This window comes from Callithrix jacchus, chromosome 22 (assembly GCF_049354715.1).
Source record: "Callithrix jacchus isolate 240 chromosome 22, calJac240_pri, whole genome shotgun sequence".
Taxonomy (NCBI): Eukaryota; Metazoa; Chordata; class Mammalia; order Primates; family Cebidae; genus Callithrix; species Callithrix jacchus.
In genome coordinates, this window is record NC_133523.1 from 11,160,776 (window position 1) to 11,173,231 (window position 12,456).

The 12,456-nt window shown below is 46.0% G+C and overlaps 1 protein-coding gene and 1 pseudogene across 11 annotated transcripts in view; one reads left to right on the forward strand and one right to left on the reverse strand.

Annotated features, from left to right (window-relative positions):
• Window positions 1-3,481, reverse strand: part of LOC103789779 (uncharacterized) — a 105,994-nt gene extending 102,513 nt beyond the window's left edge. For 9 of the 10 annotated variants that reach the window (XM_054250139.2, XM_054250138.2, XM_054250140.2 and 6 more), the window contains exon 1: window positions 3,287-3,481. In XM_054250139.2, coding sequence (XP_054106114.1) covers window positions 3,287-3,379 — 93 coding nt within the window. In that variant the 5' untranslated portion in view covers window positions 3,380-3,481. Of the gene's footprint in view, window positions 1-2,984; window positions 3,040-3,286 lie in introns of those variants that run through there. The other variant, XM_035286514.3, reaches the window with a different exon arrangement.
• Window positions 1-12,456, forward strand: part of LOC118150262 (interferon-induced transmembrane protein 3-like) — a 144,229-nt pseudogene that overhangs the window by 106,854 nt on the left and 24,919 nt on the right. The window lies entirely within an intron of this gene.

Here is a 12,456-nt window from a genome sequence, read left to right on the forward strand (position 1 = left end):
ACAGTCAGTATTTGTCTTTCGGTGTCAGTTGTTTCACTTGAGATTATGGCCTCCCATTCCATCCATATTGTTGCAAAAGACACAATTTCATCCTTTTTAATGTCTGAATAATATTCAATTGGGTGAATATACCACATATATACCACATTTTCATTATTCAATCTTCTGTTATTTTGCATGTTTGCTATTGTGAATAATCTGCAATAAACACATGAGTGCAGAAAACTTTTTGATATAATGATTTCCACTCCTTTGGGTAGACACCCTGTAGTAGGATTGCCTTTTCAGCAATATATGGATGATATATTAATGGCAATATTAACTAACTGGAAACTGAAGAGGTAAAACTATGCTTCTGGATGAATACATGCTGAACCTATAACGAGTAACAATGACAAATTCAGATTTATAGTTCTGACCCATGGTGTCTTTTATCTGACATTACTTCTGACAACAAATATGTAGCATTTGCTGAACACGAGACAATTCTCCAACAAAAACTGGAGTTCAATAATTCAGTGCTGACATCACCTAACATTTGCACAGACCCCACAAATTGAGGGTTCAGTTCTATAACAGGAACCCCATTGCAGATGCCAAATGCAAGTCCTAGGGACCACCCTTTTAACCAAAGTGTATAAAACCAACAACTCTATTGTGAGATTTAATAATTTGCTACAAGTTGAAGAATTCAGTTAAACAAGTTGCTTAAGGCTATCAGTTTGTTATAAAGGATACGTCGAGAATAACTAAATGGAAGAGATGTATGTCAGCCTTCAAAGACATTTTAATTTGTGCAATTTCTACTCAATTCACTGAAGACAAAACCAACCAGCTGATAACGTTCAATTTTACACAAGCTCTGTAATAAGCATGTTTTAAGAAGCTGGGCACAGTGGCTTACCCATTATATCCCAGAACTTTGGGAGGCCGAGGTAGGCAGATCACGAGATCAGAAGTTCAAGACCAGCCTGGCCAACATGATGAAACCCCACATCTACTAAAAATACAAAAATTAGCCAAGCATGCTTGCATGTGCCTGTAATCCCAGCTACTCAGGAGGCTAAGGCAGGAGAATTGCTTAAACCTGGGAGGCGGAAGTTGCAGGGAGGCAGAGGTTGCAGTGGGCCAAGATCGCGCCATTATACTCTAGCCTGGGCGACACAGTGAGCCTCCATGACTCCATCTCAAAAAAAAAAAAAGATTTAAGAAATCACCTCAAATTGCCTGCCCCCCACCATCTTTCTGTTCTGGACAAGTAGCCCAGTGCAAAGAAACATCCTTCGCTGACATCAATTCTGGCTCCCATCTTTTTTTTTTTGAGACGGAGCTTCACTCTTGTTGCCCAGGCTGGAGCACAATGGCACGATCTGGGCTCACAGCAACCTCCGCCTCCCAGGCTCAAGCGATTCTCTTGCCTCAGCCTCCTGAGTAGCTGGGATTACAGGCGTCTGCCACCACATCAGGCTAATTTTTTGTATTTTTAGTAGAGCTGGGGTTTCACCATGTTAGCCAGGATGGTCTCGATCTCCTGACTTTGTGATCCGCCCGCCTTGTCCTCCCAAAGTGCTAGGATTATGGGTGTGAGCCACCTCCTTCAGCTGGGTTTTCCAGTTTTTAGATATAGTTTTCTAGCTTCATAGTTGGAGAGAGTCCAGAAGGCAGAAATCATTTGTCTTGTCCCCTGAATAACACTATCTAATTGGTTGATAAGCCAGGTTTCACCAAGGAATGGAAATTAGCCTTGGGGAGGAAAATGTCCCAGGGGTTAGCTTTTTACACGAATGATAAACCAGAAGATTCCTCCCACGCCAGGGCATCCACCTGGTCCTTTGGGAGGCCCCACCCCAACACCTTAGGCTGTCCTCTTCGAAGAGTAACCCAAGGGCTGATATTCGCTAGGCCCTCCATGAGACTGGCAGCTGCCAGCATCTTAGGGTAGCCCCAGAAAATTCTGTAACACAGGGCCTGGAAAAGATACAGAGTGGGCTGAGGTTACATCACCCTGTAAAGGACATTCTGATAAGGCATCTGTGCCTAGGGGAGATAAAAGAGGCACAAAGGTTCGGGTTTTTTTTACAGCAGAGCGTCAGGTGGTTATTCTCTTCTTCCTCACATGTGAAATGTTAAGGAAAACAAAATAAATCGTTTTTAAAAAAAGCCATTCGTTGCTATCTGAAAACAAACGACAAAGTACTGTGTCTATTTTAAATATCATCTTAGGGACAAAGGGTTCATAATGTTACTGTGAACTGAGGAGTGAAGTAAGCATATGGAAGGCTCTGGAAACCAAAAGATTTACTGTCAGCCCTAAGAGGAGTTAAGATGAAGAGACAGGGTGGTAGATTTGAGACCCTGATGCCCAAATCTTTGTAAGACTAATGATCACCCTTGGAAAGAAAGAAGGGACTGAGGACCACAAGGACCACAGCTCCTCCCACACACAAACCCCACACACGAGTCTGGATTCTGCCTCCTGTCGTCACCGTGCAGCCTCCTCACCGGGTTCACAGGAACTGCGAGCCAGGCTGGAGGCGAGATTGCAGCTGATATTAACTAGGTGCCCGACTCAGCCCCGCCGCCTCCCGGGGCCGCCTCCCGGGGCCGCCTCCCTGAGAGTCAGGTCACAGCAGACGCCGGCTTCCCCACTGTGCCTGGGGATAAGATCTCTGAGAGCTGCTCAAGAGTCGCCTGAGTTCTTTCTCAGAGCCTGAATTCCAGCGGAAAGGCTGGCGCCAACCAGGCTGAAGACCCCACGAATGAGCCCACCCAGCGGGAGAATGCAGTTCTTCACCTCCTATCCCAGGATGCGCCCCTCACTTTCCCACCAACCAGCGACCCCACGCCCCAGCCACCCCCATCCAGACTCCTAAACACCCCACCCCCAAAAACCTCTCAGGGAGGCGAATCTAGGGTGTCCTCTCCTATTAAACTGTTTCTGCTGCAGCTCTCGGCGTCTGGGTGCAGTGACTCGGGCCGCGAACCTGTGCCGGTTCCGCCAGGGAATCTGGGGAGACGCGGGGCTGCTGGCGGGGAGCCGCCCAGAGAGGGGGTCGGGGCTCGGGCCGCAGTCACCGCTCACGGACCGGACAGGACGCTCGGGGTCCCGGCTGCCGGTCCAGCCCCACCCTGTGGCCGAACGGTCCGAGGACCAAGATGCGCGCGGGAACTCAGGTTCCAGACCCCAAAGACGCTGCGGGGAGGCCCGGGTCCCGCCACAGCCGGTTCCGACCGGTTCCGACCAGCCCTCCGCCCAGCCTCAGGACGCCGGGCCCCGCACACTCACCATTTCCCGGCTTTGCGATGTCCCGGGTCCTCCCAACTCCTCCCGCTGCCAGGGTAGGTCCCAGCGCGACAGAAGCCTCCACAGATCCCCCATGGCGTCTCTCAGCTACAGAAGCCGAAACAGAGGTCACCAGGGTGAAGAGGCCACTGGCTGCTGGAACGTCACACCCTTCACCCGGCCGCGCGCCTGATTGACAGGTCTCAGGAACCCCCCCCCGCGACTCTGATTGGATAATGTTCCAGATCCCGCCTCCTGGGCACTGAGTGACAGAATAAGCGATCTCACAGGGATGAGTGCAGCCGGATGAACAGGTTCCAGACCCCGCCCCTAGCAGGGCGGGCTTCCTCCCTGAGCAGTGACCCACCAGTCCCGGGGAACGTTTGCCTTAAAGCGGAATTTCCTAACTATAGTAACAATTGTGTGCAACGAATCCTAGACTCACTGTCCAGTGGAGCCATCCCCTGGCCTCAAAGCAGGAGGGCAGCTGGGGAAGGGTGGGGGGAGGGGGGCTGATGTCCTTCGGGGATTAGGAATTGGGATGAGGCTGTCGCCTGCAAAACCAAGCCTTTCTCCCACTATAAGCGCTGGACTGGTTCTTCTTGCGCGCTACACAAATAAAAACCACGGCATTGCAGTTTGAAAAAAATTAAAAAGTTTAATAAAACACTAGACCTGCTACAATATGTGGGAGACGGAGTTACTACTCAAATCATTCTCATCCAAGCTCCGTAGGTAGGTTTTTCAAAAGCAGTTTGGAGGAAAGGGTGGGGGTGGCCAGGCTTGCTACTAACTGGTTGGGGTGGGAATGAAATTATAGCGGGTGGAATCTGTCCTCTTGGCGAGGCGCGGTGGCTCACCCCTGTAATCCCAGTACTTCGGGAGGCCGAGGCAGAAGGATCGCTTGAGGCCAGTAGTTCAAGACCAGTCTGGGCATAGAGTGAAACGCTGTCTTTATATTTAAAAAAGAAAAAGGAAAGAAAAAAAAGCTGCCCTACTGTGCCGAATCACTTCCGGGTGGGGCCACAGGAGCGGAGTTGGCAGGTGCAGGTGGTGTCAGATGTGCAAAAGAACCTGAAAATGTATCTCAAAAGGCCAATCTACGATAGTGGTGTTTTCTGCAGAAACGGCTAGCAATCTATGTCTACACTTTAGCAGAATTCCGATTCCTTCTGATGGCCATTCATTCGTTTTTCAAAGGCAGTTGAGTTTTGGGAAAGGCTTATAATCATTCAGCCTATCATCCAAAATTAGCTGGGCCTAAAGGCCCAGGATTAAGGGAAAGATATGCCCGGGGGCTGGGTGAAGGGGAGGTGTTAGCTCAGGTCTCTTTTACTGTCATAATTTTCTCACCGATATAATTTTTGCAGATGATTTCAAGGCTTATTTTTCAATCTACTCATTTTCATCCCAGAAGATAAAAGCACATCAACAACGAAAAAAAATTGTTAAATGTGTGAAAAAAGTGGAATTATAGGCTAGGTGCAGCGGCTCATGCCTGTAATCCCAGCATTTTGGGAGGCCGAGGCGGGTAGAATACCTGAGGTCTGGAGTTCGAGACCAGCCTGGCCAACATGGTGAAACCCCATCTCTACTAAAAATACAAGAAATTAGCCAGATGTGGTGGCAGGCCCCTGTAATCCCAGCTACTTGGGAGGCTGAGGCAGGAGAATCGCTTGAACCCGGGGAGGTGCAGGTTGCAGTGAACTAAGAGCATGCCACTGTACTTCAGCTGGGCAACATAAGCAAAACTCCTTCTTAAAAAAAAAAAAAAAAACAAAACCTGGAATTATAGGGCAGCATGTTTTTTGGCTTTTTGGTTTTTGGCTTTTTTTTGAGACTGAGTTTCACTCTGTCACCCAGGTTGAATTGTAGTGGTGCAATCTCAGCTTACTGCAACCTGCACCTCCCAGGTTCAAGCAATTCTCCTGCCTCAGCCTCCCAAGTAGCTGGGACTACAGACGCACACCACCATGCCTGACGAATTTTTGTATTTTTAGTAGAGATGGGGTTTCACCATGTTGGCCAGGCTGGTCTCAAACTCCTGACCTCAGGTTATCCTCTCACCTTCGCCTCCAGGGGGATTACAAGTGTGAGCCACTGCGCCTGGCCTGGCAGCATGTAGTCGATTAAAATAATCGAAGAGAAGAAAAGAAAAAATATCATCTAGTTAGGAAGTAACCTGTTTTCGCCACACTTCAGCAGGAAACCCCCTTTTAGGAAGTTAAACAGATTCCCACACTTGGGAGCCAGATTCTGACTCCTGAAATAGAGCCCCAGAGTGGATCTGCACCTGGTGATGAGGGAGAGACACTGAAGGCTTTAACTCTGGGAGCTCAGCCTGCCCTCCTGTACCCTCTGCACAGTGTAGAAACACTCCTTCCTTCAAGACTTCAAATGTTAATTACTTAAAAGCTCCAATCAGAAGCAGAAACATTAGACACTGAATTGAAAGACATGAGTGTTGCCCGGGCACGGTGGCTCACACCTGTAATCCCAGCACTTTGGGAGGCCTAGGTGGGAGATCACAAGGTCAGGAGATGGAGACCATCCTGGCCAACTTGGTGAAACCCCATCTCTACTAAAATACAAAAAATTAGCTGGGCGTGGTGGTGGGTGCTTGTAGTCCCCAGCTACTCAGGAGACCAAGGCAGGAGAATCGCTTGAACCCAGGAGGTAGAGGTTGCAGTGAGCTGAGATTATGCCATTGTATTCCTGCCTGGTGAAAGAGCGAGACTCCATCTCAAAAAAAATAAATAACAAACAAACAAAACAAAAACCATGAAGCTTTCCCCATACTTCTTTGAAGCAAAAGTAGGAGACCTAAAACCATCATGAACTGGAAGCTGGAACTCATGGCTAAAAAAGAAAGGAGTCAAATATCAGGTGTCATTCGATTACATAAAATTTTTATGCATTTGGTAGTGTTTCCAGACAGGAAAAATGGAAAATAAGTTTGGAAAATTAGAAAAGAAAAGATATCTGATTAATGAATAAATGATACTCTTGCCTTCAAAGATCACACACGCACACACAAACACACAAAGGGAGAGAGAGAAAGAGAGATCTCCTATTATCACAGGCCACTGTTCTTTCCCAGGAGGATAAACTACTTCTCTGTAAGATACTCCTCACATGAACTTCTTCTGAAATAATATTATATTTATTTGTTCTAAGACAGGTGTAAAAAGAGGTTGCAGGGCCGGGCTCAGTGGCTCATGCCTGTAATCCCTGCACTTTGAAAGGCCAAGGAGGGTGGATCATGAGGTCAAGAGATCGAGACCATCCTAGTCAACATAGTGAAACCCTGTCTCTATTAAAAATACAAAAGTTAGCTGGGCATGGTGGTATGTGGCTGTAGTCCCAGCTACTCGGGAGGCTGAGGCAGGAGAATCTCTTGAACTAGGGAGGCAGAGGTTGCACTGAGCTGAGACTGTACCACTACACTCCAGCCTGGCGACAGAGTGAGACTGTCTCAAAAAAAAAAAAAAAAAAGAGGTTGCAGTGGGTGAAACTAATTGCTGTCAGGGTTATATATGGATTTCGTATATTTTTACCAATTGCAACAATTCAGTAGTTGATAACTGTGTTGATTAAATTCTTACAAAAGCTTTTAGACAAAAATAAATATTCATATTACCATGATGAAAAATAATTGAAATAAAGTTAATAAAAAGTAATTCCTCTGAGAAATTAACATTGTAAGGTAAGCTAGAAACCTACAGTACATGGCTTGAGGTGAGCCCTGAGAAAATACATTTTTGTGGGGAAGCTCACTCCTGAAAATATACATGCACCAGAACACTGGCAAGTAGCAGTTTAAACATAATATAGAAAAATGGAAAACAGCCACGTACAGTGGCTCACAGCAGTAATCCCAGCACTTTGGGAGGCCGAGGTGGGCGGATCACAAGGTCAGGAGTTTGAGACCAGCCTGACTAACATGGTGAAACACCATCTCTATTAAACATACAAAAATTAGCTGGGCATGGTGGCACATGCCTATAATCTCAGCTACTCAGGAGGCTGAGGCAGAACTGCTTGAACCTGGGAGGTGGAGGTTGCAGTGAGCCAAGATCTCACCACTGCACTCCAGCCTGGGCAACAAAGCGAGACTCTGTCTCAAAAGCAAAACAAAGCAAAAAACCCATATAATAACTAAACCTACTTGCCAATTAGAAGTACACATCAATGAACCAAAAGAGTACAAAATACAAGAAAAACTTTTATTAACTGATTTTATGAAAAAACACTACCTGTTCAACTCATGAACCTTTATGTAAAGAAAAGTTAGAGAATTCTCTTACCTCAGTGTGCTTTTTTCCTGAAGTAAGATATATGAATCCATAGTCTAGATCCACTTTAGGCATGAGGCACTAATAAAGACAATAAGGCCGGGCACAGTGGCTCACACCTGTAATCCCAGCACTTTGGGAGGCCGAGGCAGGTGGATCATGAGGTCAGGAGTTCAAGACCAGACTGGCAAACGTGGTGAAACCCCGTCTCTACAAAAAAATACAAAAATTAGCTGGGCATGTTGGCTAGTGCCTATAATCCCAGCTACTTGGGAGGCTGAGGTAGGAGAATTGCTTGAACTGGGACCCTGGAGGCAGAGGTTGCAATGAGCTGAGATCGCACCACTGCACTCCAGCCTGGGCTACAGAGCAAGACTCCATCTCCAAAAAAAAAAGAAAGAAAAGAAAAGAAAAAGACAATAAATAGAGTGATATATTTTATAACATTTATTTTCTGGTTTAAAATTTCTAGCGTATTTTCCATGAATGAATTTGAATCACATTTTGCTAATTACTCACCTTTATAGCATTTCTAGCCAGTGGGGGTGGGGATGAGGGAGCTTCAATCTATCAAAATTGTGTGTATGGCAATGGAAGAGACACTTAGATCATTTTATCAGGAAACATTCATACTTGTATGCAGGTAGATGATGTACATGAAATTAGTCCCATTCCTCGGAAACATTGATATATTTGTAAGATGTAATTTTACTTTGTAATGATATGGCATATGTCATCTATGTGTATATAGTGTATGTTTACTCCTCAAGACGTGTATGTAGTATATGTTTACTCCATACATAAAGACGTGTATGGCCGGGCGCGGTGGCTCACGCCTGGAATCCCAGCACTTTGGGAGGCCGAGGCAGGTGGATCACGAGGTCAAGAGATCGAGACCATCCTGGTCAACATGGTGAAACCCCGTCTCTACTAAAAATATAAAACATTAGCTGGGCATGGTGGCGCGTGCCTGTAATCCCAGCTACTCAGGAGGCTGAGGCAGGAGAATTGCCTGAACCCAGGAGACGGAGGTTGCGGCGAGCCGAGATCGCGCCATTGCACTCAGCTTAGGTAGCAAGAGAGAAACTCCGTCTCAAAACAAACAAACAAACAAAAAGACGTGTATATAGTATATGTTTACTCCATACATCATGATGTGTATATAGTATATGTTTACTACATAAGCAGCAAATTGACTCCTTCCCAAGTTTTAATAGTTTTCTAATAGTTTAAATTATTTTGTCGTTAGTTTCCCAAGTAAACATGGCTACGGTCTTCAATCACAATATTTGTTTCTTCCATCCTATTCTTTATATTGTTTTGTTTTGGTTTTGGTTTCAGTTTTGAGATAGGATCTTGCTCTGTCACCCAGGCTGGAATGCACTGGCCCAATCATAGCTCACTACAACCTCATACTCCTGGTCTCCAGCGATCCTCCCACCTGAGCCTCCCAAATAGCTGGGACTTATAGGTGCACGCCATCATGCTCAGCTCATTTCATTTTGTCTTTCTTTCTGTTTTTGGTAGGGGCTGGCTCTAGGTATGTTGCCCAGGCTGTTCTCCAACTAGTGGCCTCAAGAGATCTTCCCACCTCGACTTTCCAAAATGCTGGAATTACAGGCATGAGCCACCACACTGGTTTCTTCATTGTTTTTTTGACATTAAGTTATACAGACTACCATAATGATAAAGTAATTGAAGGGAAATCGACTTTTTTTTTTTTTGACAAGGTCTTCCTGTATTACCCAGGCTGCAGTGCAGTGGCATGATCATGGCCCACTCCAACCTCTGCCTCCTAGGCTCAAGTGTTCCTCCCACCTCAGCTTCCTGAGTAGCTGGACTACAGGCACACACCATAATGCCAAGCTAAATTGTGTTTTTGTTTATCTTTTTTGTAGAGACAAGTTTTTGCCATGTTGCCTAGGCTGGAATACCTGCTTTTACTTAGGTAACTGTCCTTCTTTCAGAGGAAGCCTCTCACACACCAATATCTCATCCTGCTGTGCTCTAAAACATACTTTAACCAAGAATCCTATATGCAGCAAAGCTCATGTTCAAAATGAAAGGCAAAAGGAAGACTTTTCCAGGTTTAGAAGTATACATATTGAGGCTAGGCATGGTGTTGCATGCCTGTAATCCCAGCTACTCTCGAGGTTTAGGTAGAAGGACTGCTTGAGCCCAGGAGGCTGAGGTTGCAATGAGCTATGATTGCCCCACTACACTTCTGACTGGACAACAGAGAGAGATTCTGTCTCAAAAAAATATATACATATTGAGACAGTTGGTTTCTAGCACACCAGCCCTACAAGAAAAATTAAAGAAAGTTCTTAAGTCTGAAACCAAAGGATGTCAAAATCCACAAGAAAAAACAGAAACCACCATTAAAGGTCATTATATAAGTATAAAAACCAGACTGAATGTGTATTTCTTCTCTGTTCTTCATTATTGATTTATAAGGTATCTGTAAAATTATAAACGATTGGTGAATTGTTGGGCCTACAACATATAACAATGTAACGTGTGTATTATATGTATAAACACCACCATAAAAACTGAACTGACTAAAGAACTACCAATGGCAAAGTAATAATTATAAGAATGGGATGGGTGCACTGGGTCATGCCTTTAATCCCAGCACTTTGGGAGGCTGAGGCGGGTGGATCACGAGTTCAGGAGTTCAAGCCCAGACTGTCTAACGTGGTGAAACCCTGTCTCTACTAAAAATACAAAAATTAGCCAGGCATGGTGGCGCACACCTGTAATCCCAGCTACTCAGGAGGCTGGAACAGTGTGTTAACCTACGTGTTGGCCTAATCAACTCATTCTTAATTGAAAAATTATCCAGACTGACTCCATATTAACTTCTTCACTTTTAGTTATTCCCCCCCCCAAACCCCTGCATTAAGTATATAGCTATCGTGTGTAGCTGGGGCTGGATGACACCAGGCACATCAGAAATGCATTCCTCTACCGTTGCTAAGTACCCAGAGTACCCATATCTATAAGTTGTATATCTTTTGTGACAACTTAAGCCCCTGCATCTGGTACTGTTTACTTCTTATGTACTAGTTTATCTTTTAACTTTTTGCTTGCTGTGCTTCTGTGAGAAAATTGCTTCAGCTAAAATACCCCTCCCCTTTTCAAACTAGGGTATAAGAAACCACCTCTTTCTTCAGAGCAGAGAGAATTTTGGGTATTAGCCATCTCTTGGTCACCAGCAAAAATGTAACTCAATCTCAGAGTTTGGCGCATTCCTTGACTCACTCGGGTATTACATTTGGAGGCCTCAGTGTGATTTTTCAGTGCCAGCCGGCGCAGTCCAGACTCACTCAGGATTCCCCTGGATGAATAGCAGCCTATAAGGGTAGGCGCCCCCTGAGACGTTCCAGGGCCCCATAGCCCACCGCCATCAGGAGGGGAACGGATCGACTGCCGGTGTGCCCACCAAATTCAGCCTCTGAGTCCTCTGTCTCTGGTCCCGGGAAGGTAAGACAGATCTGATTCTGCCTGTTTCTGGGAGGGAATCAACCCTGACGGGGGTCCTCCCTCATAACTCTGTCAACACTCCAGGACACTGGAAGACAGAGCTCAGGTTTTTGTCAGTAAACTTCTACTTCAGAATCATTAAACGAACTCTGAGTGCTTGTGTGCGTGCATGTGTCAGTGAGTGGGGACCTGCCTCCGAGGATCCAATTTGTGGCTCCATGGCGAAAGCTACAGAGTCTGAGTGGGCCCCCACCTGTGTTTCCATGGCGACCTCATAAGGCTTATGACAGTATCAGCCTAGCTTGATCTGAGTCAGGGGTTTATACTGACATTAGAATGCTATGAGGCTCCTAAATCTCTGTAAGGGGAGCGGCCAGGAGGGCATCTGATGAATCCTAACACGGGACTCTGTCTGTTTGTTGAAACTGTCATAACGGTTTCTATGTCCCAGTGACTATTCTGCTTGGTGTCTGTTTAAGTTTGTATGTCTTGTTGTTGTTATTGCCCGAGACCGCTGGGCAAGGACTTCTTTAAGATCCTTAGCACAGATTTTCTTTCTTTTTTTTTTTTTTGAGACGGAGTCTTGCTCTGTTGCCAGGCTGGAGCACAGTGGCGCAGTCTCAGCTCACTGCAACCTCTGCCTCCTGGGTTCAAGTGATTCTTCTGCCTCAGCCTCCCAAGTAGCTGAGACAAGAGGTGCGTGCCAAACGCCCCACTAATTTTTGTATTTTTAGTAGAGACGGGGTTTCACCATGTTGGCCAGGATAGTCTTGATCTCTTGATCTCATGATCCACCTGCCTCAGCCTCCCAAAGTACTGGGACTACAGGCGTGAGCCACCACGCCCAGCCCTTAGCACAGATTTTCTATCTGAGGAGGTCAAATCCCTCATTTGCAGGTTGGGCTGGCCATCCCAGTCCTGTCTCTTCTGTCAAAAACAGGTCAGGTGTTGCTATGGGGAAAATTATGCAAAGCACCCACCACTTTGGGAGTTAAGGCACCACAAGGATTGTTGGCGCCTGGATTGTCACACCCCATGCCCTAATGACTGGCTAACTCTCTCCTACTTCTCAGAGCAGTAGTGGATTCAAAATAGCCATGCTGTAGATCTCCTCGCTCACCTTTTCTGTCACCCTACAACTTTCCCAGTGCCCCTGAATAGGGCACTATATAGGGAGACCTATGCCCATAATGCTCTAATTTTTGTGCACACCTACTCTTCTCCCACGTGCGTAATTTCTACTTTTCCAGGGGATTCAGGTGGCCCTCTTCCTCCTCGTCGCCCCATCCTTTACCCTGGACATCTTGTTTTCCTGTCTTGGCAAGTCCAGCGTCTTCAAGACTTGGCTTTGTTATCCTTCCTAAAACCCTTAAAAGAAAAGGCCGAATTTGA